The following is a 27,012-nucleotide window of genomic DNA, read 5'->3' on the forward strand; positions in this document are numbered from 1 at the left end:
CATAAATTTAAAACAACTTATTTTAAACATGAGTTTGCTCACCGTTTGCTTTTATTTTTTCGTATTAATTTCTAAAACTCGAGCTGACTTTACTAATGTAAATGAGTTAGTGGAACAATCCGCTGATGTGATTTCTCAATACAGTACATACGAAGCTCCAACCAATAACGATGCTTATTTTGAAAATATGACATCCACTGAATCTTTAGGTAAGCTACTGATTTAACTTTTGTAATTTATTGCTAATTTTTCCTGTTTCAGAATATGGAACATTCGATTTTATTATAGCTGGTGGTGGTACAGCTGGATTAGTTTTGGCTACTCGACTTACTGAAGCAAACTTCAGAGTGTTGGTAATCGATGCTGGTAATAAAGATCCTGATGTGGCAGCCATGTTGGCATGGTATCTGTACTATGGTAGAGGAAACGAATACGCTTGGCTGTATAACACTACGCCTCAAAAAAACGCGTGTTTAAGTAATAATTTCTTTGCATTAAACTCCTCACACTACACAAATTATTATTGATATTATCAGATGTTAATGGAACGTGTGCGTATCCAAGAGGAAAGGTATTAGGAGGAAGTAGTGCCATAAACGCTGGAGCGTACGCCAGAGGTAATCCTCTAGATTATGATAATTGGGAAGAACTTGGAAACTCTGGATGGTCCTACAACGATGTCTTACCATATTTTAAAAAATCAGAATCAGCAAGATTTAATCATTCCAATTACACAATCGATTACGATTATCATGGTTTTAATGGATTGCAAGAAATTAATATACCACAAGATATTCCTGATTTGGTATTTTTAAGTTAAGCTACCACAGTATCCATATTTTTTAAGTAATTTTTAGACTGAAGCAATACTAAATGCAAATTTGGAGCTGGGTTTGAATGAAACAGATTACAACGGTGAAGAACAGTTGGGCTACAGCAGGATTCAAAGCTATTTAACTAGAAATATTCGATCGAGTTCCAACTACTCATATTTTTCACAAGTGGCAAATCGTACAAATTTAAATATTACTTTGCAATCATTGGTGACAAAAGTTATTATTGAAAATAAGACTGCTGTAGGAGTGGAATTTGTTAAAAACGGGCAATATTACATTGCGAATGCTTCGAAAGAAGTTATTTTATCTACTGGAGTTTTTGGCACTCCTCAAATTTTAATGTTATCTGGAATTGGTCCAGCATCTGAGTTAAACGAATTAGATATTGAAGTTGTTGCTGATTTGCCTGTTGGAAAATATCTTCAAGATCACTTGTTTGTTGATTTGAGCTTTACGTAATAAAACGACGTATAGGTTGTTTTTGAGATTATTTTAAGGTTTTTAGGTCTGAGAAGGTATTTTTTAATTATACCTTAGAAGAACTGGTAGAACTATGGACAAACAATAGCGGACCTTTGCTCACAACTAGTCAAGTTTTCACATTTTTAGACTTCAACAACGATTCACAACCTGATATTGAAATTGCTGCCGCATTTTCTTTTTCAGTGGACGAGAATTCATACTATTATTGCTCGTAAATACTATGTAATAGTTGCTTGCATGTGATCATTATTCTCATTTAGATCGGGTGGATTTGTCGTAGCTCTGTTACATCCACTCTCCCTCGGCGAATTAACATTGGCTTCAGCAGATCCTCGTGATTACCCTTTAATAAACCCCAATTTCATGTCTGAAAAAGGGGACTTTGATACAATATACCAAGGAATCAAATTTGTTTTGTCTTTAAACCAAACTGACGCCCTGAAAGACATTCAGTTAGACATAACTTCAGTACCTGCATGTGCTGAACTTGACTACTTTTCAGACGACTGGTGGTATTGTTACGCCCAACAGACTTCTATATCAGTAAGTGAATTAGTAAGTGTCTTTTAGAGACTTTACGGTTAGTTTTCAGGGCTACCATCCAGTGGGCACAGCTAGAATGGGACCAAATTCCAATAGTTCGGTAGTTGATCCAGAACTGAAAGTTCATGGTATTGGAAAGCTTAGAGTTGTGGATGCCTCTGTAATGCCCACTCTTAACTCTGGTCATACTAATGCTCCTACTGTAATGATTGCTGAAAAGGCAGCTGAGAAAATAATACTAGAACACAGTAGTTCATAATGTTATAAGAAATATACATTGTTTTTTTTTTGAAATATCATCGTTTGACGTATTAAAATTAGTAGTGGCTTTTGGGAAAAGGCTAACTTTGACAGATTAACTTGAATCCAAAAACCTTAAAAATTACCATAGTAAGACCAAACTGAAGTTTAACTGTTACTTCCAAAATTGAACACTTTTACGCTGTTTCCACTGAATAAATAATAAAGATTATAGTATATTAATAGCTTTGGAATTTTTTTTTATGTTTGTTGAGTGGTTTATTTGTCAATTAATTATATTTGAAAAAAAATAAAATTGAATTAATTTTATGTAGATTAGAGATTAAATTTTTACTTAACTTTGTAGGTATTCATCCGCCAATTAATTTACCAGTTATACAGAGTGTGTGACAGAATTTCCCTTGTTTACAGACTTTTTTTGTAAAAATTGGAACACCATAGCATATCATATCTGAAATGTTTTTGTTAAAATTTGACAAAACCTTTAGACTCTCAATTAACAAATTTTTTGAGTGTATTGAACTCTAATCTTAAACAAATGTAACAAAATATATTTGGTTTACTGATAATGAGGACACCTATTGTGCACAAATCTTCACTCTCCTTAACCTTGTAAAATTAGAAAAAATGATATTCAATTTATAAAAACTTTGGCAAATAATAATAAGTACCTATTAAACAAATATCTTTATTTTTTTGTTCACTGATAAGCAAAATAATTTTTTAACCGTTTATAAAAAAGCCCAATTTCTCAAGCATCACCACAATACTGAGAACAAGTCAAACATGAGTTTCTTCGGCGTTTGGTTTTATTTTTTTGTGGTTTTTTGCACCGTTAAAACCCGAGCTGATTTTACTGATGTGGACGAGTTAGTGGAGCAATCAGAGCAATTGATTTCTTCATATGGGGTTTATAAAGACCCTTCGAATAACGATGCCTATTTTGAAAATATGACATCCACTGAACCTTTAGGTAAGCTAAATTCACCGCACCTGTGTTTGTTAATTTGTTTATTTCAGAATATGGGAATGGTACATGGGATTATATAATAGCTGGTGGTGGTACAGCTGGCTTGATTTTGGCACATCGATTGACTGAAGCAAACTTTAGTGTTTTGATTATTGATGCTGGTGATAAAGATCCAGATGTGTCAGCCATATTGGGATGGTATTTGTATTACATGAAAGATACTAAATACTCTTGGATGTTCAACTCTACAACTCAAGAAAAAGCATGCCTAAGTAAGAAATAGTTTAAATATTACTTTATAAACCTACCAAAACTTTGTGGTTTTGTAATCATGTAGGTACGAATGGAACTTGTGGATATCCTAGAGGAAAAGTATTAGGAGGAAGCAGTTGCATAAATGCTGGTATGTATGTGAGAGGCAATGCTTTAGATTATGATAAATGGGAGGAACTTGGCAATACTGGATGGTCATACAGTGACGTCTTACCATATTTCAAGAAATCTGAATCTGCAAGATTTAATAACTCCAATAATACCATAGATTACGATTATCATGGTTTTGATGGACTGCAAGGAATCGATATACCCAAAGAGATCCCAGAAATGGTATTTTCTTGTGTTAAACTCTTTTAGAAAACAGGTTTTTACTTATATAAAAAACATTTTGTAGACTGAAACAATTATAAATGCACACAAGGAAATAGGTTTAGAAGAAACAGATTACAATGGTCAGAACCAATTAGGCTTTAGCAAAGTTCAACAGTTTTTAGCAAAAAACATACGATCAAGCACAAACTATTCATACCTTCCGGAAATTATAGATCTTCCTAATTTGAATATTACTTTGCAATCGTTAGTGACAAAAGTTATTATTGAAAATAAGACTGCTGTAGGAGTGCAATTTGTTAAAAACGGACAATATTACATTGCAAATGCTTCGAAAGAAGTTATTTTGTCCGCTGGAAGTATTGGTTCTCCTCAAATTTTAATGCTATCTGGAATTGGTCCAGCATCTGAGTTAGAAGAATTAGATATTGAAGTTATTGCTGATTTACCTGTTGGAAAATATTTTCACGATCATGTATTTCTTTTTATCGACTATGTGTAAGATAACACAGACTGTTTTAATTGTTTATACTATTTTAAAATTTTTAGTACTGACAAGGTGTATTTTAATTATACTTTGGAGGAATTAGTACAATTATGGGTAGACAACGAAGGACCTTTGAGCACGACTGGTCATACTATAGCATTTTTAGATTTTGACAATGACACATCTCCTGAGGTTGAAATTACCACCTCGTTAGGTCTTGATGTGGACGACTATTCAAACTTTTATTGCTCGTAAGAAATTGTTAAATTTTCTTTGAAAAACGTTATAGTTATGATATTTTAGAAAATTTGCAACTCTCGTATCTTTGATAAATACTGCGTCTGTGGGGGAATTGACATTGGCTTCTTCGGATCCTCGCGATTATCCTATAATAAACCCCAACTTTCTGTCTGAAGAAGAAGAAATTGACCATATATACCAAGGAGTCCAATTTGTTTTGTCTTTAAACCAGACTGAGGCTTTGGCAGACTTTAGACCCAGCACTGCTTCCACACCTGAGTGTGATGACTATGAAAACCTATCAAAAGACTGGTGGTACTGTTTCATCAAGCAGAATTCTATATCAGTAAAAATGTTTAATGATTTTTAAGAGCTTGAATTGAGTTTATTTTATTTTTAGGGCCTTCACCCAGTGGGTACAGCAAGAATGGGACCTTATTCAAATAGTTCGGTAGTGGATCCTGAGTTAAAAGTACATGGTATTGAAAAACTTCGAGTTGTGGATGCTTCTGTAATGCCCACCATTAACCGGGGCCATACCACTGCTCCTACTGTAATGATTGCTGAGAAAGCTGCTGATATAATATTAGATCAAACCTCATAGACCCTACAAAGTAAATATACATGAATATAGTTAGTTTTGTATTTGATTGAGTGTATACTCAAAAATGGGACCAAATTCCAATAGTTCTGTAGTTGATCCAGAACTGAAAGTTCATGGTATTGGAAAGCTTAGAGTTGTGGATGCCTCTGTAATGCCCACTCTTAACTCATCAGGTCATTACTAATGCTCCTACTGTAATGATTGCTGAAAAGGCAGCTGATATAATATTAGATCATTATTAATGTTACACTTTATTGGGTTCTTTTTGATAAGTAAGAGTTTGAATAAACTCAACAAACTTTATTTACTAATTACACAACAATTTACAACACTACCTTTTAAACCACTACTAGTTAGATTTGCATTTTACATGGGGTTAAATGGGTAACTCTCTATGTTGTGCTCTTTTCCCCTAAATTTAGGGAAATACTATATAGCCTCTCGTTTTTCCCTAAATTTCACGAAATCTTAATCTGGTTATGATGAGGTCTTTGTAACATCTAACATACATGAATAAAGTTAGTTTTAAAAAGTTTTGTATTTGATTGCCTTGGGTGTATGTATATTCTATGTGTCCCTTAAAGTAGATGATTTTTTTTTAAAAAGAGTTGAGAAAATGTTTAAAAAGTTAGTACTCTTGGAAATGATGGAGATAACTAGAACAAAGAAAAGCACCATTCTCAAACCCAACAATGGTTTAAATTTTGAAAACCATATTACTTCCCAATTCAAATAATTAAACATTTTTAACTGCCAAATTAATCTAATTAGCACATGACAAATTACCAGTGAAGCTGTTTAAGCTGATATCAATCTTTATTATATTAGGTCGATACACTCTGTTACATGACCATTACATCTTACTTTTAAAAGTAGTGGTAAAGAAAAAAATATAAAACTGACCATAAATAATCTGAAAAACAAACACATAGTTAAATAACCACCAATAAATAATAACAATAATTATTATTAAAACATCAAATGACTTGTCCTATTAAACAAATCAGAATGATTACTTGGATTAAGTTATTACCAGCATGAGGTGTAATAGATATCAGGTTTATTTGTTAATTACAAATATAATATGTACATTACAACAATGTAATAATTAATTTCCTGCACCGATAATATATCACATTTAATATTAATTAAATAATCGAACATTTTGAATATAAAACCCAGCTTTCACGTATTTTTCGCAAATTATAAACTGCATCATGAATGGCATTATACACTTTTCGATTGGTTTCTTTGTAGCGATATCCGCAGTCCTAGCGGATTTTAGTAACGTAACTCATTTGGTTGCAGAAACAGAAGAATTGGTTATTGGATTTTCTTCCTACGATCCTGCCACAAATAATAGTGCTTATTTTGACAATTTAACTTCCACCGATCCTATCTGTAAGTTGTTGAAGTGAGTTTGTTCTGAAATGAGCTTTTCTGTTTGTTTTAGTTTATGGAACGTTCGATTTTATTATAGCCGGTGGCGGAACTGCTGGATTGGTATTGGCAAATCGATTAACTAAATCAAATTTCAGTGTTTTAGTTATTGAAGCTGGTGGAGAGGATCCAGATGTATCGGCCATATTATTTTTGTTCGTATACTTTACAGAACCAAACGAATATTCGTGGTGGTTTCCAACGACACAGCAAGAAAACGCTTGTTTAGGTTTATTTCACTGAAAGCAAAATTATTGTTTTTACATCTTGGAACCGTAGTTTCAAATGGTACTTGCACTTATTCAAGAGGAAAAGCATTAGGAGGTAGTAGTTGCACCAATGCTGGTATATACACAAGAGGTAATGCTTTAGACTTTGATGTATGGGAGGATTTGGGTAACACTGGATGGTCTTACGACGATGTTTTGCCCTATTTTAAGAAGTCTGAGACTGCAAGGTTTAGTGACCCAATTGACTCTGATTATCATGGCTTTAGTGGATCGCAAGCGATTGACATGTTCATGGACACCCCAAATCTGGTAATTTTTTACTTACAAAAAGTAAACCATTAACACCATTATTTTTAGACGCAAGTTATTTTAAATGCCTTTAATGAGCTGGGTTTGGAGGAACTAGATTACAATGGTGAAGATCAAATCGGCTACAGCAGAACCCAAAACTACTTGGATGTAAACATTCGCTCTAGCTCAAATTATTCGTTTCTGTCCGACGTTATTGACCTACCAAATTTAAATATCACCCTACAATCGTTAGTGACTCAAGTGAATATTGTAACTCGCACTGCTGTGGGGGTGACTTTTGTTAAAAATGGTCAATACTACACCGCTAATGCAACAAAAGAAGTTATCTTATCTGGTGGAACTATTGGAACACCACAAATTTTAATGCTATCAGGAATTGGACCGCAATCTGAACTAGAAGATCTTGGAATTGAAGTTGTGGCTGATTTACCTGTTGGAAAATTCTTTCAAGATCATATGTTTTTTGAGTATCTCTTTTTCATGTAAATTGATGCCAGTGGGTGACACTCTTAGAGTTATATCAGCTAATTTTCAGATATGATGACTTGTTTTTTAATGAAACTTTAACAACCTTGATCCAGGAATGGACAAATAACACTGGACCTATGACTAGCTCTACACAAGCCATAGCATTTTTAGACTTTGATAACGACACAGTTCCTGAAATTGAAATATTTGGAGCAATCGGCTACTATGTTGATGAAAATTACAACTTTTACTCCCCGTAAAAATATTAAAATATTTCCTGTTCAAACACTATATCACAGCATTTTAGGTATTTTGTGGTTTCTGTAGTGTTACTACATCCTTTATCTGTGGGAGAACTGACTTTAGCTTCAGCAGATCCACGTGATTATCCACTAATAAATCCTAATTTTCTCAGTGAGGAAGAAGATCTGGAAACCTTATATAAAGGCATTCAGTTTGCTGTAACTCTTAACAATACTGACGCTTTCCAACAAATGAATTTTAAACTAACATTACCCTCAATAGATGCATGCGATGACGTATACGAAAGCCAGTCAAAAGATTGGTGGTACTGTATTATTAAACAATACGCTTCAACTGTAAGTACAACCGAATAAAGTGATTTACAAAGATTTTAACACAAAAATTTTGAAGGGCTTTCATCCAGTAGGAACAGCAAATATGGGAAGGAATTCTAGTAATTCTGTAGTCAATTCAGAATTGAAAGTTCATGGAATTGACAATCTTCGAGTTGTGGATGCTTCGGTGATGCCTACCTCAATTTCCGGTCATACTAATGCTGCTACTGTAATGATTGCAGAGAAAATTGCTGATACTATTATTTTAGAGTATGCTTGAAGAATACATGTAGTATAATTGCATATTTTAGTTTGTAATTGTCAGTATCAACATTTCTTACTGGACATACATTTAAGCAACATTCAGTTACAAACATGTCAAAAAGCTGATTAAATAAAATTTAGTGATATTTTTCTTTACTTAATAGCTAATGTATTATCACAAAACTATGTTTAAAAAACACAATTTTTACAGAAAATCGAGCATGTTATCAGGAGAGCAGAAACGTGAAGTAAAGTTTAGTTACTCCTAGCATTTGCTTATTCCTGATACTTGTTTCATTCGCCAATTGTCAAGAAAGCTAAATTTACCTCTTCATACTTCTGTGTCCCTGATAGAAAAACACAATTTTTACAGAAAATCGAGCATGTTATCAAGAGAGCAGAAACGTGAAGTAAAGTTTAGTTACTCCTAGCATTTGCTTATTCCTGATACTTGTTTCATTCGCCAATTGTCAAGAAAGCTAAATTTACCTCTTCCTACTTCTGTGTCCCTGATAGGAAAACACAATTTTTACAGAAAACCGAGCATGTTATCAGGAGAGCAGAAACGTGAAGTAAAGTTTAGTTACTCCTAGCATTTGCTTATTCCTGATACTTGCTTCATTCGCCAATTGTCAAGAAAGCTAAATTTACCTCCTCCTACTTCTGTGTCCCTGATAGGAAAACACAATTTTTACAGAAAACCGAGCATGTTATCAGGAGAGCAGAAACGTGAAGTAAAGTTTAGTTACTCCTAGCATTTGCTTATTCCTGATACTTGTTTCATTCGCCAATTGTCAAGAAAGCTAAATTTACCTCCTCCTACTTCTGTGTCCCTGATAGAAAAAACCCAATTTTTACATCATTTTTTGATTTTCAGGATGTTTGTAATAATTTATACAAATTATCTTCTGACAGTCACTAAATTACTGATGACTTATTGTTTTTTAATTTCATTTTTGCGATGAGAACATTATTGCCACTCTGGTTGTTACTAGCCAAACCTTATCGTATCTAAACCTAATACAATATGATTTTTTTTATCTAGAAGAGTGTCTTCTATTGTTTGCCTACTTAATCACTTCAACCAAAAAATTGATTGAATTAAGATAACAGCTGTTTCAATGATTATAATAAAACAGTATTTTTTTTTTGGAAAAGGTGATTTAAAAAAAATGAGTGTTGCTAAACTGGTGATATTGTGTACTTTTTGGCTGTTTTGTACAGCCAGAGCAAGCACTAGGCTAGCTGAAACTCTAAATGTGACTGAATTAACTGAAGAAGCTGTGGCACTTATGGAAAACTACTCGACGTATATTTTGCCAGTGAACAATGATCGCTACTTTGCAAATCTGACAAGTAACGATAGTCTAAGTAATTCCAGTGCTTTTACTACGACTTTGAAATAACATAGCTTTGTAGGTTTTGGTACTTTCGACTTTGTTATTGTTGGTGGAGGTACAGCAGCTGGAGTTTTAGCTAATCGGCTAACAGAAGAGTCTTTTACAGTGTTGGTGATAGAAGCTGGTAGTGAAGATCCCGACATAACTAGTGTATTGGGACTTTTGTTTTACTTTCAAAACTCCCAATGGAATTGGGGATTTAATACCACACCACAAGCCAATGCTTGTTTTAGTAAATGTGCTTTTCTAAGTTAATCATGTTGTTCTAAAGTGTAGCAATTTAGGTAAAAGCAACAAGCAATGCGACTTTCCGAGAGGAAAACTTTTGGGTGGATGTTCAGAAATCAATGCAGCTTTCTATGTTAGAGGTAATAAAAAGGATTACGATCGTTGGGAGGAACAAGGAAACGTTGGATGGTCGTACGATGACGTTTTGCCATATTTCAAATTGTCGGAATATGGAAACTTTACAGATGATATGGATAGTTTTTATCATGGATTTGATGGCCCTCAAAGTATTGCATTTCCTCCTGAAATTGCAAACTTGGTAAATAGCACTATTGCTTCAAAAATGTGTCAGAAAAAAAATTGCGTTCTAGACGTCTCCATTGACGGAAGGTTTGCTAGAAATTGGTCTGTCTGAAGTAGATTACAATGGAGAAAGCCAATTAGGATTTGGAAAAGCACAGACATATTTAGCATATAGTAGACGCGCAAGCGTCAATTATTCCTTCATAGGGCCAATCAGAAATAGATCAAATTTGGTTATTACTTTAGATTCACTAGTTACTAAAGTGGTAATTGAAAACAACACAGCAGTTGCCGTTCAATTTATTAAGGATGGACAGTACTACCTAGCAAATGCGTCCAATGAGGTCATACTTTCAGCTGGTTCTATTGGTACACCGCAAGTTTTAATGTTGTCTGGAATTGGACCATCCAGTGAACTTGAGAAACATGGTATTGAAGTTATTGCAGATTTACCTGTAGGACAAAACTTACAGGATCATCCTGTTATGTTTTCAGCTGTTACGTATCCGTACGTTTTTAATAATCCTATTATTTAGGTTACTTAATGCAAGTTTTTATAACAGAACTTACGAAGTGTATTACAATAATACTATTGAGGAAACTATAGAATTGTGGTCACAAAATAAAGGCCCCTTAGTGACAAGAGCAAGCCACTTTGCTTTTATTGACTTAAACAATGATACAGATCCTGATGCAGAACTAATATTTATAAATAACTTAACAAATGATGATAATGGAAATTTTATCCTCAAGTATGTAACAATTGGGTGTTTAAGTAACTTTTGGTTGTGTATCATCAACTTTGTAGTAAGATCACCATTAGTGTCCAAAACAATCTCCCAACTTCAGTTGGAGAAGTGACTCTGGCATCAAGCGATCCCCGTGACTATCCCTTAGTCAATCCAAACTTCTTTGGTAACGAAACTGACATGGAAGCCATGTATCAAGCGGTTCAAATTGCTTTAGAGCTTAATAATACTGCAGGTTTACAGAAAATCAGTTCAGGATATGTAGTCAACGGACCAGATGAATGCAATGATTCTTACGATAATTTGACCAGAGAATGGTGGTATTGTGTTTTTCGGTACCGTGCCCAAACGGTAAGTTCCTTCAGAAAAATTTACAATAATTACTGACCAAACATTGGCCAGGACTATCATCCTGTAGGAACTTCCAGAATGGGAAACAGTACAACCAACTCCGTAGTCGATTATAATTTAAAAGTACACGGAATTGATCGTTTACGTGTGGTTGATGCTGGAGTTATTCCCCAAATTATATCGGGACATACTGAAGCTGCCACTGTTATGATTGCTGAGAAAATATCTGATGTTATTAAGCAAGATTATTCTTAAGTTATAATACTTCAACAGTTTACGTGTTTAGGTATATTTACCAAAAATGTTTAAAAATAAAACTCATATGTGGTTTATATTTTACTTATACAGGTGTGGTAAATCCAAAACCGACCATAGGAAAACCGTGTAACTGACAGAGAAACGTAGATAATTGTATGCGTGGGACAAAGACAGAAAACGAAAAAAATACCAAGTAGGCCATATTTTCAGTACGCTGTTGCCAAAATCCAATACATTTTGTCGACGGTATGGATTGATTATGTTATGTTCTGAAAAATATTTAGCAAAATTGTGGACTTTGTCTATTAGTAAACTTATGAACTACATTTTGTGCTGACATTCATCTAGTTGACCTACATATTTAGTGGCGCAGTATATACAAAACTACCTGACAATGCAAAACTTGCACTTATCAATAGTTTTTAACTAAGCTTTCAATTCAGTCAATTGCAAATTTTGTCAGTGTAAACACCTACAACAATGTCGAAATTAATCAAAGTTGTGATTTTTCTTTTATTTTATTTTACTGCAATTAGAGCACAATCTGACGATATAAACAATTTAGTGAAACAAGCTAAAAAAATTATAGAAGAAGCTGAAAATCACAGCCCCCCAACCAACAACGACCGTTATTTTCAAACAAAACCTATTGTAACACGTAAGTTGGATTAGTGAAAATGATGGTGATTTTTAATGAATTTTTTGTTTTAGTTGGTGTAAGTGTCGACTTTATAATAGTTGGAGCAGGCACTGCAGGTGGGGTTTTGGCTAATCGTCTATCAGAAGAATCATTTTCGGTTTTGCTAATTGAAGCTGGAGATGAGAACCCTGATTTATCTGCCGTTATAGGTCTGGGTTCCTACTTTATTAAGTCCGATTACGATTGGGGTTTTACTACTACATCGCAGTCCAACGGTTGTTTAGGTACTTGTTCTCAGTTAATTCCTCTCGCATTTGGTCACGTAGTAATTCTAGGTTATCATGACCAAAAATGCTCTTATCCGAGAGGCAAAGGTCTGGGAGGAAGCAGTATTTTGAACGACGGTTTCTACGTAAGAGGAAGCCCGAAAGATTTTGATAATTGGGCGGAAATTACCAACGATTCTAGCTGGTCATATGACAAAGTTTTACCCTACTTTACAAAATCAGAGGCTGCTAATCCAAAAATTCAACCTCTGGACAATGAATATCATGGATTTGACGGTCCCCAAGGAAATAATGTTCCTGAGGATCTTCCTTCCTTGGTAAGTAGGTAAACAATTAAAAAACATATTTATATCTTTAACTTTCAGACGGAAACTCTTCTTCAAGGGTTTGCAGAATTGGGTTTCAACGAAGTGGACTACAATGGTAAAAGTCAACTAGGCTACGGGCGCAAACAAAGCTACATCTCTAAAAATATTCGATCAGACACTTACCACTCATTCATTAATCCTGCTCAAGATCGTAGAAACTTGGTTATATTTCAAAACACTTTGGTCACTAAAATTGTGATAAAGAACCGGAAAGCTGTTGGAGTGGAGGTTATTATGGATGGTCGACCATATCGAATCAAGGCAACCAAAAACGTCATAGTGTCAGCAGGAGCTATAAATTCTCCTCAGCTGTTAATGTTGTCCGGAATTGGTCCTGCAGAAGAATTAGAAAGACTTGGAATTGAATTAGTTGCTGATCTACCTGTAGGCCAGAACTTACAAGACCAAGTTGCTTTCAGCTATGTTACTTACTCGTATGTTTATCTTTTATATTTAATTCTTTTAAATAACACCTTTGAAATTACAGGTCTGAGAAAATACTGTTGGAGCAAACCTTAAACGAGTCTCTTAAACTGTGGACTGAAGATAAAGGACCTTTAATGGGTAATGGAGTGGTTAGTTTTTCGGACTACGACAATGATACTATACCAGAAATCCAGCACATTTTCATTCAACCCTATCAAGTTGATGATAATTATACCTTCACATTACAGTACGTATTTAACTCTATTAGGTTTGGTAAAGTTTGATTTCTTTGATAACGCAGGTCGTGTTTGGCTGTGTTTGTTCTGCTACACCCCAACTCAATAGGAAAAGTCACTCTGGCATCAAAAGATATTAAAGACTACCCTCTATTAAATTCTAACATATTTTCCGATGAAACCGACTTGGAGATGCTCTACAAAGGCTTGGAACCCGTCCTTAAGTTCAATTCTACAGCAGCCTTTAGGACACTGGGACTTACAGTCACATTAAATGAAATTTCTGAGTGTGACAACAAGTTTACACGATTGTCTAAAGAATGGTGGTTTTGCAGCTTTAAACAGTTGGCTATACCTGTAAGTTAATTAACAACTCTTATTTTAGAGTGTAGGTTAAGTAAAAGCGTTTTTGCAGGCATACCACGCAAGTGGCACCACAAGAATGGGTACTAATTCCTCAAATTCTGTGGTTAATTCACAATTGAAGGTTCACGGCATTGACAATCTTCGTGTGGTCGATACTGGAGTATTTCCTTCTTTAGTGTCTGGGCCTAATAATGCAGCTGTTGTTATGGTGGCTGAGAAAGCTGCAGATATTATTAAATCAGAATATCTTCCTCTGTTGAAAAATTGAGACGAATTATGATTAAATTACTTGTTCTTAAATGTAGTTTTTCTTCTTAAAAAAATCCAATATAAATAGTATTGCATAACCATAAGTTCAATTAGGACATTTCACCAGTTGAATTGCTGTTTTTGGATAGAAAAGTGGCACCACAAGAATGGCTACTAATTCTAAAATTACTTTTACCACTAAACAAGTACTTTTCAAGAAAGTGCAAATAATTTTAATACTTTTAAATTTACTTATGTAGAATAAAAACTCAATTCATTCAATCAACGTTCAAGTAACTAACTACATAAAGTAGCAAAACTACTTTACTTCAAGTAGATTTTGGTACTAAGCTTCTAAGTAATCCAGCTCTGTTGACTAGTTGAGCTGTTCTTGGATAGAAACGTTCTTTCTAGACAATAACAAACATTTTAACGTAGAAATTATTTATTAATATTACAATAACACATTAATGCTGTCTTAAGAAAGTATTACAATAACCCGTATTTACAACAATTAACAATTTAAGGTAGCTAAACGTCGTCTATTAATCGCTAACTAATACAAGAAAAAGTTATACACGTGTACAAAATTGTGGCTTTAATTTGTTGCTTTCGATTTTTACATTCGTGCATTTACCTAACGACTATTAATAATTGAGAGCATCTCATTTGAGAGTACTTTGAATCCTTTTTAAAAAGTACAACATTATAACCTCTTTTATGTTTATTCTGCCATGAAATTTTGTTTAGTTCAGAATGTTAAGAAAAAAATCCATTTTATACAAACCAAAACCTGTTGCAGAATAAGATTTGGGTTATTAAGATTGTCAAAAGAGGTCTTTTTAAGGTAGTGGCTAATAAGGAAGATGTCTTTCTAGTAAATTGGTCATTTTGACGTAATAGGAAGCAACAAAACATGTTTTCTAGCTTTTTGCTGATTTAACACCATAAACATACAGGTTGATGAACTTTGGTCTGCTTGTGTGTTGAAATTTCATAATTTGTGATGCTTACGTTGAATTAAACTAAATACAACAGCCCTGACATTTTCAGTCTCAACTTCATTAAATTTTACCGCTCTTGTTCTAAATCTTGGATTTAGTCAGGCATTTACACAGATGTTGAGGAATTATGCATCCCTTACTGTGAGTGGGTTTTACCGCTTTACCGAACCTGTTTATAATGTTAAGCTGGTTTTAAAAGTGTTCTTGATATTTGAAATTTGTACTAATTCGTTAAAGTATAGGGTTATTAACTTAGTTTAAGGTTTGAGCAATTTTACTTCCTTAATAACCACTAAATGTAACAAAACGTTTGACCACGCTATTTGGTGACGATGGCAGTTTCAGCGGAACTGCCCATACTTTCGCCACCTAAATCAAAAGTTTGCGTGGTCTTATCCAACTTTCATAAATCCGATAAGGAATTATTTAACACGTTCATTTCGATTCCACCGTTACAGTCCAGTTTCGTTCCCGATTGGTTTTGATGCGGTCCAGGCAGGGAACTGGACGAAACCGTCCTTTCCAGAATTTCGCCCCAATATTTTTCGGACAGGCCTTCCAGATCACAGTCGGGCGTGTGACCCATAAAATTGGACGAAGGCGATGTATTGCAAAAATGCTCGAATTGTTGCTTCTTTTTCTCGTGAATACCCCGGCAAAATACCTAGAAGCGAAATAATAGTTTCATATAAATTTCATGACAGTTCAGATAAGCTCCAGCGCTTTAAACTTTGCAGACCACACTCAATACCACTCTAATAAAGACTAATAGTAGCAAGTGGATTATATCAACGTCTAAAAACAACACTCTCCATTACTACCTTAATTTTAGGTTTGGAATAGAATCACCTTTAGAACTGGAAACTAGCACACTAGGATAATATGGGATTTAATTTTGCAGGCAAAATGAAACTTAGTTAACTATACGTTTCTAGGTCTCTAGTTACAATTATTAATTTATTTACCCCGCTGAATATTTCCTTACATATCCGCCTGAAATGGTTATTGAGCGTCCAGTAAATGAAAGGATACCAAAAACTATTGCTTAAAGCCATCCAGGTGGCGATAAAATCGAAAGCAGGCGGTGCTCTGGATCCCGTACAGGCCGCCACTACTTCCTGGATTGTCCAGGGGGTGACTAGCACTATAAATCCTAGAGACATGGCTGCCATTGTTCTCGAACAAACCAGACTAAGTTTCCTTTCTTGGTCTATAAGCTGAAACAAAATAAAATCACTTGATCTCACAGAAAACTATGTTGATTTTTCGCCAAAAACAACGTCTGAACTGAATGACAATGCTGCTGGCTTATTCTGTTCATAATAGTGGAATTAAGGCAAAGTTATTGAGGTTGCATTTTGCTTCAGGAGAGCTGAAGTAAGCTAGGTCAGAAAATCTTAGAGAAGCTTCTTTTATGTTTATGAGAAAATGCATATTGAATTTTAAATTAAATACAGTTGGGTGAGTAGCTTTCCAGAATTTAAAAATAATGCTTTGAATACTTTTGAAATACAGTAAATTTCAACATTTAGCAAACTAACGTATGGGTAAAGTTAACAAAATATCAGTTTCGTCAGGATGGAATGCTGGAAACAAATTAGAAAGAAATCATAAATTTAAACGCATCCACGGCTATTTTCTTTTGCTTTTGGGTTTAAATCAAATTCCCGGCGTTAAAATTAAACGTTCTCCAGGCAATTTGCTTTTATGACGTTGAAAAAATTAGTGCCCTAAAAAGTTCCTGTAGGCTATGATTTTTGTGACTGCCTCGAGCAAGAAATGGTTTTCGGATAAGCTGGAGAGGATAATACAGTTTGTCGCAATGATTTACTGACCTAAAATTCAGCAAAAATCGTCGTAGCTAGTAACTAAAAAGAATTTATGGCAAAGTTTCGCACCTGATGCTATAATGTGCACTTAAGCTTTCCGGTTTTATTTTCTCGTTAGAGCCGGAACATCCTGGGCAATGAAATTCGGAGCAAAGAGCAAATAGGGAAATCGTTTTTAGTGTTTTAATTGGAATGTATACATAAAACTATTTCTTGCACTTGTAATAAAGTGAATTAGCTCTAATAGAGAATTAACTTTCTGGTTACAATAGAAAATAGAGTGTAGGAAGAAAGATTTTCAGTAAAGTCGTAACAATTGTGATTTTGATAAAATACCTTTCTTTTATGGCAAACATTGCAGTAAATAAGTTGATAGGACATAGTGACAACAGAAACAACGCCAAAATAAAACATTAAACTGCAAAACTTAGGAATACATAACTGTTTTAAAATGCTAGAGGTTTCTAGAACAATTTTGAAAATGTCAGAAACATCTAAATGCTACTGAGAACCTTCTTAAAAGTGTCAGAAGCTTCTAGAACAATTTTGAAAGTGTCAGAAACCTCTAAATGCTACTGAGAATCTTCTAAAAAGTGCCATAGGACTAAGAGTGTCTTAAACCTTCCCATAACTGTTTTAAATTGCCAGAGGTTTCATAAATCTCAAGAAAACACCGCTTCCTGAAGCCACGTACGTAAAGGTGATCCTGGTAATCACTGTCCGGTCTTTGATGAGTGGGCACAATAAAACAACCCGTTTCAAAAAGAACACTGGTTTAATAACAAGAGTCCTTAAAATACTGGGAAAACCCCAAAACGTGTTACATCCCCTTTCTTTGGTTATATCAACAACAACTCTCCTCTTTTCTTAACCTCACTCCCACCTTTTGCACGCGATACACACGCCGTCAACTAATCGACGCGCCGCCTACCGTATGAAAAATGAACTGATAGCTGCCACAAACAACGATCTATTCTTTTTAAACAATAATTTGCTGGCTCCGACACAGATTATAGATTTTTTTGACATATGTATTGTTAAAGTAAAAGCAAATTAAACAATTAAAAACAGCAATTAAGCAACAAATAAAGTAAAAAATGAGGAAACAAAGTCCCATCATACAACACAAAATTATACGTTTTAAAATTCCCGGAGCGCATCATTCTGTTTGTATATTCGGCAAGAGATTTCGTCAGCGGGAACTGATTTTTATACGAATTCGTTACCCAACTAAAATAAACATGACATCCCAAGCATATATAAAATAACTTTCACTCCATTTCCTACCAAATCGATGGAAGGGAACTCTCAAGTTCGTACTAAATGACGCTGAATTGAATTAGTTTTAGGTCTGTATGGATAGAGTGGACACTCTTTTTGTACAACTGATGTTTTGAAGCCTACAAACCTAATTATTTTCCATCTGCCCGTCTCTGGACTTCCAAGGCAACCCACAAATTAGTTCAATTTGTGCCTAGTCATCGTTAGCCTCGGAATTTTCTAATTACTGTAACCATTAGATAATTGGGAATGTGATCGAACAAAGTAAAGTTTCTGCAATATTATGTTTAGCTAATTCTGAATTAACGTTTTTGCTAAATTAAAATACCTAAAAGCAGAGCTTTCACTTTGAGTAGAGAAACTCCTTGATAAAGTTTATAGAACAATTATTGGCTTAAAGTTCTAAAACATACTTAAAGTAAATTTAATTAAGTACATTTTATGGGATTTTTTAATAAAATTCCTCTAGAAAACTCAATTAAAAATTACGAGTATAACCTCAACAAAACTAAATTACAGGTGATTGAGGAACAGATAACAATCTCACTCCCTGAAAATTAAGGCAAGTAACTCTGGGATAGCAGCGCAAATATCCCTTTTCTGGGTTTTATTTACCCGTTGTTTTCAACCCTAAACCAGATGAATTTCTTTGCATTGCCAATATGGCTGCCCTTTTCCCGTCCTATTGCGCTGATAAGACAAAATGCAAATATCAAGCACTGGAAGGTTTCCGTATTTTTGTCGTTTTTCCTGAATGGATTTATTTCAGTTTGCTTATACACACGTAATGTGTTGACTTTGAATACAAATTGTGCTGTAAAGAAGAATCATCAAATCTTTATAAAGATGATTGTAGAAAATGTGTAAAAATTACCAATTCTAGTTAACTAACAGAATGTCCAGACCAGACTGAAACATAAAGCAGCTGACTGGAATATTGAACAAGTGTTTCCTGATTAAGTCGCTCCTAACCTGCAACTTCCCCCAAACTTTAAACAAGAAAAGTTTTGGATAGTGTTCGTCCTAGTTGCTTAATTCAAACTTGAAATTTCGAAACTGTTTCTTTCCTAAAACATGTTATGACAGAGGATTCCCGTGTCTAACAACCGCTCAATTAGAGATGGAAACAACCATTTAAAAGATGCCCGCCACAAGCGGAAATAGCAATCTGGCACAAAGTGGGTGTCGAGGCTGAAACTGATTCCAAAACCCACGCTTTCGTAGAGCATAAGTTTGCTTAATGATTTGCTTAAACTAGACTAGCACTTGCTTACTTGCTTCACTTGCTTAATCCTTGCTATTAAGGAGTTTGCATGTTAAAGTACGCGGAAAAGTTAGTGAGTTGGCAAAACATAGACAATTTCACTAAACTATGCTTGTTTATTACTTATTGATGCTGCTTAAAAAGGTGACATAAGAGTATGCAGTCCGTAATATCTGTATTATAAGGGCGTTATTAATCACCACATTCCCAGCCCTAATAAACATAGGTTTCTTGCTGCGTAACAGAAAAAACAATATGTCTTTCTTCAAAGCCGTTTCAAAGTTGTACCAGTCTACCTCGTAAATAATGTCGGATATGCCCAAGCTCTGCAACAGGAAGTTATTAAGGTCTTTTCATCGTTCCGGTGCAAAAGACAGTGTATTCCGTTTATTAGTAAACTTTTACCTCATTAATCAACCGTTGGCCCGCAACACTTCCCATTATAATCGCATTCAACCATCCAACAAAAATCATTACCGTTTCCAGGCTGCCGTCCTGATATAGTAACGTAAAAAATGAATTTAGAAGAATAGAGGATTGTTTTATTCGTTCATTTAACATCAAAAGTTTTGCTTAATCATCATGTTGTTTGTTTAGGATAATTTAAATTGCAAGAAAACCAAAAGAAACTGATTTAATCCAATACTGCTGAGGTGATACATAATATTGAAAATTGACAGATGTTGTGCTCTAACTCCCAAGATAAAAAGTGCTTTTGAGAAGATTGTTGCACTAGTTTTGTTATACATATCATTATTTCCACAAAAAATGTATCATTTCAAGTCATTTTAAAGAGTTCACTTTCAAGTGCTCCAGCTCTTTACAAGTCTCTAAAATCCTATTGAATTTTCTTTAGAAATTTTCAAGAAATTCTTCATCTTGTCCTATTAGTATCTCAAAATCACTGTGAGTGTAATTTCTGTAATTTCAAAAAGTTACCTGACATCTTTTTTAAAGGTTTTGATGTATTCCAGATCTTTGTCAATATAACTAAAAAATGTCTTCTTTACAGAATGTCAAATTTCTTGTATGTCAGTAAGTTTTGGTGTGACTGAGAAATACTACCAATTTAGTGTAAATTTGTCCAAACTGAAATCGTATCAATTTGGTTCGAAATGTGTTGGCAATGTAGTCAAATTGTACCAATTTAGGCCAAAATGACAACTTCTTTCCATTTGAAATGTTACCAAAACTAAGTTCGTTAATTATACAGGGTGGTCCAGTTTTAAATGTCAATAATTCACCAATCCATAGCCAATTAAAAATTGGGTTGGTAAATGGTGGTTAAAAATTAATGTCGTTTTCCTGAAAAGTGCTTCCTAAGGAAAATACAGTCCTTCAAATTTCTGTTTAAAAAATCGGTTTTTTGTTACCTAACCTAACCTAACCCAACTTAAAAATTGTCTTGGAAACGGAAAATTCACTTAAGAAGTTTAAAAAATATTATTGTAGCCAGTTTTCATAGTTTCTAGACAAACTAAAAGACTTTAGTTTTGAAAATTGAATTAAAAAAGATAAAAATTTCAGAAGCTTAAAAGTTGTGTTTGTAACCAGTTTTCATGCAAATCGAGAGACTTTAATACTAAAAATTGACTTGTAGACATAAAAACTACTTTTTCAAGAATTTGTTACTACAAATGCATACATTTAAACCTTAAAAATTGACTTGAACCCCAAAATGTGACTGAACTAATGAAAAGTGACATCAGAAGCTTAAAATTTGCATTTGAAGTAAGTTTTCATAATTTGAAGACAAATTTTAATATTTTAGTCTTGAAAATAGTCTTAGATGCAGGACATTAACATTAGATTCATGAAAATTGTCTTGAAAACGAACTTTTCGTGCTTTTTACTTTGCTTTTCATTTTCTTCGAATTCTGGACTATTTTTAGTGCTTCAAAACTGCTTTCAGCTTGGAAAATCCAGTTTCAAGACTATCTTCACCAAGTTATTGACATAGCAAACTTAAAAAACAATTTTTACATTCTTCATAGACTTAAAATAGCATTCCAAGCTTTGTCACTAATAAATCGACTTTTAGACACCTCAGTGCTAAAAATTCGGGTATTTCTTAATAAACTAGACTGTTTTTAGTGTTTTAAGGCTGTTTTCAGTGCCTCAAATCGAGCTTCAAGACTATCTTTACAAAGTTTTTGACTTATCAGGCCTAAAAGCCAGTTTGTCCACTGACCATAATCTTGAAAATGTTATTTTAAGCTTCTTCACTATTAAATTGACTTCTACACTCATAGGTGCAATAAATTGTAGCACCTCTAAGAAATTCAGACTGTTTTTAGTGCTTTTTAAGACTGAAAAATCGAGTTTAAAACTATTTCCAAAAGTCAAGTTTCTTCAGTAATAAAAGTAAAAAATTTTGGTACCAAATGCTACAATAATAGTCTTGAGAACTAATTTTTCGAAATAAAATAGTCCGAAAATTTAATTTACTTCTAGACTTGTTGTCCAGGCCAGAAAATTGAGTTGTACACCAATTAAAGTCTTGAAAATATACTTTTGGACTCTCTTTAGTCCTAGTAAGGTCTGTTCTAGCATTAAAAGTCAACTTTTATACTATTTTCAGTGGTAAAAAATGAGTTTCATGCACAATACAATCTTTGTCTTGATTTCCGGACTTTTTTTAGTTCTTGAGTGCCAGTTTCAGACACTCAACCAGGATGGCAGTCTGAGAAAGCGAATCATAAGACCATTCCTAGTAGTAAAAAAGTTTTTAGACTATTCAGTACAAATTTGGACTTTCACAAGTCTTGAATGTTCAGTTTTAAACTATAACTGGAGGACTGTATCTTCCTTAGGAAACGTTTTTCAGAAAAATGACATAATACAAGTCAACTTATTTTTTGATTAGCTATCAAATGGTGAATTATTGACACTTAAAACTGGACCACCCTGTATACAAAAAGAAAACCTTACACCAATCAAGTAAGCAGAAATCCCAAGAATTGCCCCAGTGAGCACAACATGCAGAAAAAGTTCTGTCCCAAAGAACTCATCAGCCAAACGACTCATCCTTAAACAAAAATTTGTTACTATTCCACCTTCCCCCTCCGTGTAACTTACGAGCAAATATACTCATGATATCTCACGGCTTTCCTAAATTTTTCGCGACGAAACTGTTTATCATTTGACTTTAACGCCCTTAAAATCATATGCTTTAAATGGCGAATTCGGATCCGAATATGCTCCACCAATTCCACGTTCAGCCAGACAATCGTCCCGGCGCACATATACATGTACATTAGGGAAAGAAATATGATTATGTTCAGTAATTGTAACGTTGGGAACTTTCCAAAACTCTGATATTCGACAAAGGGCGCGTTTAAGGGCAACAACAGCGAACATGTTTCGGTTAGGTTTTTTTCTCGTTTCAGTTCGTCACAGTTGCGCTTGTGCAATGGCGCGAACAGGACAAAGTACATTAACGAACCCCCAGTTAAATAACACAAATGGATTTTTGAGTAAAAATTGAGTTGTTGCATGGATTTGTCAAAATTTGGGGGAAATCCAGTGAAATCGGATAAGCCTTGCACTAGAGAAATAAGTACGTGTCGATTTTTGGTGCAAAACATTGTAATCCACATTACGCCACTTAACGACACAATGCACACCAGTCCAAATTCAACAACCTCAAAACCGTATTTGTCTGGAAAAATGTAAGTTAAGTACTTCACAACACTAAAAAAACACTCACCGTTAATTCTAGAATAAATATAGAACCCATCTGAAGCCACCAACAACCAAACCAAAGTAAAAATTACTTTTACACTCAAATGATAAGCCAGAGAGTCTCTGCCACGATCTGGCAGAACCCTAGCCAGTATTAACGCTTTAAAGGTCACACTTCCAGAAATTATGGTCTGTTTGTCATCCATTTTTGTCTGGCAAGCTCCAGTTACCCAGAATAAAAACTGTTTAGTTTCTATGTAGATTTATACCAGTAAACGGCATTCTAATTTTCTTGAAATCGTTTCGTAAATTACTGTTTTAATGGTGGATTGTCTCATGGGGGGGTGTTTAAGCCGCAAGGTTGCGTGTAGGGTAGATTGAGGTAATGCTTAAGTGCAGTTTGCTGTTTTATTTATCGTCGAAATTACTAACTTCTATTGTACCTAAAAAAAAATATGTTAGAAAACTCCTTTTCCTGGTCGCTTTGTTATTAAAATATTTTATTACTTATTACCCCAGTCACCTGTGAACTGAACTGTTTTGCATTTTAAGAAAATTCAATTGTTGGTAAATAATGCAAAAGCAAAAAAATTAGGAATAAAGGACACTAGCATATCTATTTCCAGGCTATTGGTTTGGAAAATCCAACCGTATCCAGTAGCCAAAAACGATAATGCAGCAGTTAGAATTCGAACTGGAATGTCTAATTCTAATTACTCCCGTAAATCTGTTTTATCTTATAAGAATTGCTTTTTATTTTGCTCCAGAAAGGCAGCACAAAAGCGTTCTAATTCTACTCCTCTAAATCTGTTTTACCTTACAAGAACTGCTTACCTTTTCTATACTACTGGTCTGTTGGATGTCGCTGGAAGTAACAGCGCTACATCCAATCGGTTTCTTAAATCCTAATTTATTTACATCGAACGCCGACCCATAACAGTACATTAGGATCATCGTGGTTGGAAAGTAAAATCCGCAAGCTGCCAGGATTCTTAGAGAGGCTTTAGGATAAAACGGTTCGCAGGCGTGCATTCCAGTCGAATTGAAATAGAATCCACCGTGTTTGATCACCAAAACACTGAATAAGGCCATCGAACCCACCCAGGTTATGCTGATGATTATGATAAACCAAGCCTGAAAAAGAAACTAATGTAGTCTTGGAAAAACGTAGAGGACATTTCCTGAAAGGTTCCCTTATAGTCAGATCATGTAATGTGTGTGGCAAAAGAGGGAAGCTCTATTTCGTACGTGATATGTTTTACTTAGTAGGTTTGAACAAAAGTAATGTTTACCTTTAATAAAAAACATACAACATAATTCTTAATTAAAGTTGAATTACCCTTCAACTTATTATATGAGTTGACGTTGGAATTTTCCGATATTATGCACTACAATCGCGACAATCTCATCGGCTCCTTTTAACTCTACTAAGTGTAATCAATCAGTATCGACTTTCAGGAAATTAGGTTAACGACGTAAAATAATTTGGTAGAGGAAATATCTTATGTTTTTCTCAAACGCTACGACATGTCGTTGACAATGTTTGATGGATGGCGATTAGATAATCGATTAAACAGGGGACAGTCTGGATTTGGTTCGCTTAATAAACCGTAAAAATTCACCGTAAAATTTAGTAAGCAGCTTTGGAAAAACGACAAGTACCATCCACAACATTGTTTTATAAATGGACTTTTACTCTATCGCTAACCACGTTAACATATGGCCCATTAAGAACGTTATCTGTCTGTACCCGCAGCGTTTGGCCCGTTCAAAATTTTTATATTTTATCTGTGCTTACATTCTACGGTCGTTTTTAATATGTTATAAAAAATACCCCACCAAATAGGTCAGCCGAAAATTTAAAACAAGTTATGGTAATCTGCGCTGTTCTTTTAGTGGCTTTCATCAGTGGTCTGAAATCGATTAGAGGGCCATTTATCATAGAAAATGTCGCCGGCAGAGTTTTATAAACATCCTAGTTTCGTCTGAAAACGGATAAATTTCATATATTTGTCAAAAGCTTTATTTACAGTTTCATCAGACCGGAAAAAGGGGGTTTAGATCGTAGTAGGTTGAACACAATTTTATTTAGAGGCATTTCGATTAAAACACATTTTTGTTAACCACAAAATTTTGGCATATTTTTTGTGTGTAAAAGAGAAAATGCTTCCTATGAAGATACAGTCCTCCAAATTTGTAAAACTAATTCTAGGCACGGTTAGAACAAAGAATGAATTGCAGCAACAAACAAATTTCAGCTTGCATAATAATAAATTCACCCTGTATATCTTCTTAATGAGTTTTTTACCAGTCTGAAGCATTTACCACTGTCTACCTGGGTTATTGTATTTTTTACTATAAAATGGTTTAAAAAGATTCAAATCTGGTCACCTGGGAGGTTTACAGGTTAATTTTTGTCACTAAAAATAGGATTTTTATACTAATACTGGCGTTGCATTTTTTAGACTATAGGTAGTGTAAAACTAAACAACTCATTTTTTACCACAAAAAATCGGCTAAAAGTTGACTTTTAAGGATAGAAATGACAAAAATTAGTTTTCAAGATTGATATCGTAGCATTTAGTGACACATTTTCTTACTTTTATGACTGAAGATCCTGAAAGTTGACTTTTATTATTATAAATAGTCTTAAACTCGATTTTTTAGTCTTGGAGTACTAAAAACGGTCCGAATTTCTTAGAAGTGCTCCGATTTTTTCCACCGATGAGTGTAAAAGTCAATTTAATAGTGAAGAAGCTTGAAATTACATTCTCAAGACTAGGGACAGTGTACTTTGTGAAAATCAATGGATTTCTCCCCGACTGTACCAAATTTTGTAGTGTTTTTTCAGGTTATTGAATAGGAAATTTAATGAGAATTCCAAAAATGTGCTTAAAACAATCATTTTTGTACTCCAAGTTGGTTTTACAGGCTATTTGGACTCTGACTGTCTTTTCAAACTGTGTTTCTGCCAGTTAAAATTTTGACACGGCATTTCTCCCTGACTGTACCAAATTTTGTAGTGGTTTTTTAGGTTATTGGATAGGAAATTTAATGAGGATTCCAAAAATGTGCTTAAAACAGTCATTTTCTCACTGCAAGTGGGTTTTACAGGCTATTTGGACTCTGACTGTCTTTTCAAACTGTGTTTCTGTCAGCTAAAACTTTGACACTGCATTTCTTCCTGACTGTACCAAATTTTGTAGTGTTTTTTCAGGTTATTGAATAGGAAATTTAATGAAGATTCCAAAAATGTGCTTAAAACAGTCATTTTCGGCCTCCAAGTTGGTTTTACAGGCTATTTGGACTCTGACTGTCTTTTCAAACTGTGTTTCTGTCAGCTAAAACTTTGACACTGCATTTCTTCCTGACTGTACCAAATTTTGTAGTGGTTTTTCAGGTTATTGAATAGGAAATTTAATGAAGATTCCAAAAATGTGCTTAAAACAGTCATTTTCGGCCTCCAAGTTGGTTTTACAGGCTATTTGGACTCTGACAGTCTTTTCAAACTGTTTTTCTGTCAGTTAAAATTTTGACACGGCATTTGTCCCTGACTGTACTAAATTTTGTAGTGGTTTTTTAGGTTATTGGATAGGAAATTTAATGAGGATTCCAAAAATGTCCTTAAAACAGTCATTTTCGGACTCCAAGTGGGTTTTACAGGCGATTTGGACTCTGACGGTCTTTTCTTTTCAAACTGTGTTTCTGTCAGTTAAAACTTTGACACTGCATTTCTTCCTGACTGTACCAAGTTTTGTAGTGGTTTT

General features: G+C 34.3%; 7 protein-coding genes across 11 annotated transcripts in view; 5 read left to right on the top strand and 2 right to left on the bottom strand.

The window, feature by feature from the left end:
- The first annotated feature begins 10 nt into the window (after positions 1 to 10).
- LOC145734201 (glucose dehydrogenase [FAD, quinone]-like) lies at positions 11 to 2,348 on the top strand. Its single transcript, XM_081987415.1, has 7 exons — positions 11 to 209; positions 262 to 477; positions 537 to 805; positions 858 to 1,291; positions 1,342 to 1,530; positions 1,580 to 1,862; positions 1,912 to 2,348. The coding sequence occupies exons 1-7, from the start codon at positions 29 to 31 to the stop codon at positions 2,119 to 2,121; spliced, it is 1,782 nt and encodes a 593-aa protein (XP_081843541.1). The 5' UTR covers positions 11 to 28; the 3' UTR covers positions 2,122 to 2,348.
- Positions 2,349 to 2,867: 519 nt separating this feature from the next.
- LOC145734200 (glucose dehydrogenase [FAD, quinone]-like) lies at positions 2,868 to 5,068 on the top strand. Its single transcript, XM_081987414.1, has 7 exons — positions 2,868 to 3,096; positions 3,144 to 3,365; positions 3,431 to 3,699; positions 3,764 to 4,197; positions 4,249 to 4,437; positions 4,490 to 4,772; positions 4,827 to 5,068. Exons 1-7 carry the CDS (start codon positions 2,910 to 2,912, stop codon positions 5,028 to 5,030), a joined length of 1,788 nt encoding a protein of 595 aa, XP_081843540.1. The 5' UTR covers positions 2,868 to 2,909; the 3' UTR covers positions 5,031 to 5,068.
- A 1,159-nt stretch (positions 5,069 to 6,227) lies between these two features.
- On the top strand, positions 6,228 to 8,463 carry LOC145733834 (glucose dehydrogenase [FAD, quinone]-like). Its single transcript, XM_081986852.1, has 7 exons — positions 6,228 to 6,431; positions 6,484 to 6,699; positions 6,750 to 7,009; positions 7,058 to 7,494; positions 7,548 to 7,736; positions 7,788 to 8,079; positions 8,135 to 8,463. The coding sequence occupies exons 1-7, from the start codon at positions 6,248 to 6,250 to the stop codon at positions 8,336 to 8,338; spliced, it is 1,782 nt and encodes a 593-aa protein (XP_081842978.1). The 5' UTR covers positions 6,228 to 6,247; the 3' UTR covers positions 8,339 to 8,463.
- Positions 8,464 to 9,455: 992 nt separating this feature from the next.
- On the top strand, positions 9,456 to 11,955 carry LOC145733641 (L-sorbose 1-dehydrogenase-like). Of its 2 annotated transcripts, XM_081986558.1 has the most exons (8): positions 9,456 to 9,693; positions 9,742 to 9,954; positions 10,007 to 10,269; positions 10,322 to 10,761; positions 10,817 to 11,005; positions 11,062 to 11,353; positions 11,405 to 11,639; positions 11,702 to 11,955. In XM_081986558.1, the coding sequence occupies exons 1-7, from the start codon at positions 9,495 to 9,497 to the stop codon at positions 11,606 to 11,608; spliced, it is 1,800 nt and encodes a 599-aa protein (XP_081842684.1). In that variant the 5' UTR covers positions 9,456 to 9,494; the 3' UTR covers positions 11,609 to 11,639; positions 11,702 to 11,955. The 2 variants fall into 2 exon arrangements, with proteins under 2 accessions (XP_081842684.1, XP_081842685.1); XM_081986559.1 differs by lacking the exon at positions 11,702 to 11,955 and having other exon boundaries at positions 11,405 to 11,685.
- An 80-nt stretch (positions 11,956 to 12,035) lies between these two features.
- On the top strand, positions 12,036 to 14,234 carry LOC145733642 (glucose dehydrogenase [FAD, quinone]-like). Its single transcript, XM_081986560.1, has 7 exons — positions 12,036 to 12,269; positions 12,323 to 12,535; positions 12,587 to 12,855; positions 12,904 to 13,340; positions 13,394 to 13,579; positions 13,634 to 13,925; positions 13,984 to 14,234. The coding sequence occupies exons 1-7, from the start codon at positions 12,092 to 12,094 to the stop codon at positions 14,200 to 14,202; spliced, it is 1,794 nt and encodes a 597-aa protein (XP_081842686.1). The 5' UTR covers positions 12,036 to 12,091; the 3' UTR covers positions 14,203 to 14,234.
- A 376-nt stretch (positions 14,235 to 14,610) lies between these two features.
- LOC145734131 (trace amine-associated receptor 8c) overlaps positions 14,611 to 27,012 on the bottom strand; it is a 39,867-nt gene continuing 27,465 nt past the window's right edge. Inside the window, exons 6-8 of one of the 2 annotated variants that reach the window (XM_081987289.1) lie at positions 24,080 to 24,379; positions 16,153 to 16,404; positions 14,611 to 15,851 (exon numbers count right to left, since the gene is read on the bottom strand). In XM_081987289.1, coding sequence (XP_081843415.1) covers positions 15,591 to 15,851; positions 16,153 to 16,404; positions 24,080 to 24,379 — 813 coding nt within the window. In that variant the 3' untranslated portion in view covers positions 14,611 to 15,590. The remainder of the gene's footprint in view (positions 15,852 to 16,152; positions 16,405 to 24,079; positions 24,380 to 27,012) is intronic. The other variant, XM_081987290.1, reaches the window with a different exon arrangement.
- LOC145734132 (uncharacterized) lies at positions 17,773 to 23,684 on the bottom strand. 3 transcript variants are annotated; one of them, XR_014179349.1, is made up of 7 exons: positions 23,271 to 23,684; positions 22,640 to 23,222; positions 22,493 to 22,589; positions 19,967 to 20,056; positions 19,172 to 19,887; positions 18,304 to 19,111; positions 17,773 to 18,246 (listed from the first exon to the last, which is right to left on the bottom strand). XR_014179349.1 is itself a non-coding variant. In XM_081987291.1 (5 exons), exons 1-5 carry the CDS (start codon positions 23,449 to 23,451, stop codon positions 19,681 to 19,683), a joined length of 1,158 nt encoding a protein of 385 aa, XP_081843417.1. In that variant the 5' UTR covers positions 23,452 to 23,684; the 3' UTR covers positions 17,773 to 19,680. The 3 variants fall into 3 exon arrangements, 1 of the variants encoding a protein (XP_081843417.1); XR_014179348.1 differs by having other exon boundaries at positions 17,773 to 19,111; XM_081987291.1 differs by having other exon boundaries at positions 17,773 to 19,887.

This window comes from Ips typographus, linkage group LG9, assembly GCF_016097725.1.
Source record: "Ips typographus isolate SLU linkage group LG9, UJ_Ityp_2.0, whole genome shotgun sequence".
Lineage (NCBI taxonomy): Eukaryota > Metazoa > Arthropoda > Insecta > Coleoptera > Curculionidae > Ips > Ips typographus.

Bases quoted from the DNA above. Each gene is read 5' to 3' on its own strand.
- LOC145733834 (XM_081986852.1), top strand. From the start codon at position 6,248: ATGAATGGCATTATACACTTTTCGATTGGTTTCTTTGTAGCGATATCC. The intron at 6,432-6,483 runs GTAAGTTGTTGA...TGTTTGTTTTAG, and splicing joins AACTTCCACCGATCCTATCT to TTTATGGAACGTTCGATTTT. The intron at 7,737-7,787 runs GTAAAAATATTA...ACAGCATTTTAG, and splicing joins AATTACAACTTTTACTCCCC to GTATTTTGTGGTTTCTGTAG.
- LOC145734200 (XM_081987414.1), top strand. From the start codon at position 2,910: ATGAGTTTCTTCGGCGTTTGGTTTTATTTTTTTGTGGTTTTTTGCACC. The intron at 3,700-3,763 runs GTATTTTCTTGT...AACATTTTGTAG, and splicing joins CCAAAGAGATCCCAGAAATG to ACTGAAACAATTATAAATGC. The intron at 4,438-4,489 runs GTAAGAAATTGT...ATGATATTTTAG, and splicing joins TATTCAAACTTTTATTGCTC to AAAATTTGCAACTCTCGTAT.
- LOC145734201 (XM_081987415.1), top strand. From the start codon at position 29: ATGAGTTTGCTCACCGTTTGCTTTTATTTTTTCGTATTAATTTCTAAA. The intron at 1,531-1,579 runs GTAAATACTATG...ATTCTCATTTAG, and splicing joins AATTCATACTATTATTGCTC to ATCGGGTGGATTTGTCGTAG. The intron at 1,863-1,911 runs GTAAGTGAATTA...GTTAGTTTTCAG, and splicing joins CCCAACAGACTTCTATATCA to GGCTACCATCCAGTGGGCAC.
- LOC145733642 (XM_081986560.1), top strand. From the start codon at position 12,092: ATGTCGAAATTAATCAAAGTTGTGATTTTTCTTTTATTTTATTTTACT. The intron at 13,580-13,633 runs GTACGTATTTAA...TTGATAACGCAG, and splicing joins AATTATACCTTCACATTACA to GTCGTGTTTGGCTGTGTTTG. The intron at 13,926-13,983 runs GTAAGTTAATTA...GCGTTTTTGCAG, and splicing joins TTAAACAGTTGGCTATACCT to GCATACCACGCAAGTGGCAC.
- LOC145733641 (XM_081986558.1), top strand. From the start codon at position 9,495: ATGAGTGTTGCTAAACTGGTGATATTGTGTACTTTTTGGCTGTTTTGT. The intron at 9,694-9,741 runs GTAATTCCAGTG...ATAGCTTTGTAG, and splicing joins GACAAGTAACGATAGTCTAA to GTTTTGGTACTTTCGACTTT. The intron at 9,955-10,006 runs GTAAATGTGCTT...GTAGCAATTTAG, and splicing joins ACAAGCCAATGCTTGTTTTA to GTAAAAGCAACAAGCAATGC.
- LOC145734132 (XM_081987291.1), bottom strand. From the start codon at position 23,451: ATGGATGACAAACAGACCATAATTTCTGGAAGTGTGACCTTTAAAGCG. The intron at 23,223-23,270 runs GTGAGTGTTTTT...ACATTTTTCCAG, and splicing joins TATTTATTCTAGAATTAACG to ACAAATACGGTTTTGAGGTT. The intron at 22,590-22,639 runs GTAAGTTACACG...TTTTTGTTTAAG, and splicing joins TATCATGAGTATATTTGCTC to GATGAGTCGTTTGGCTGATG.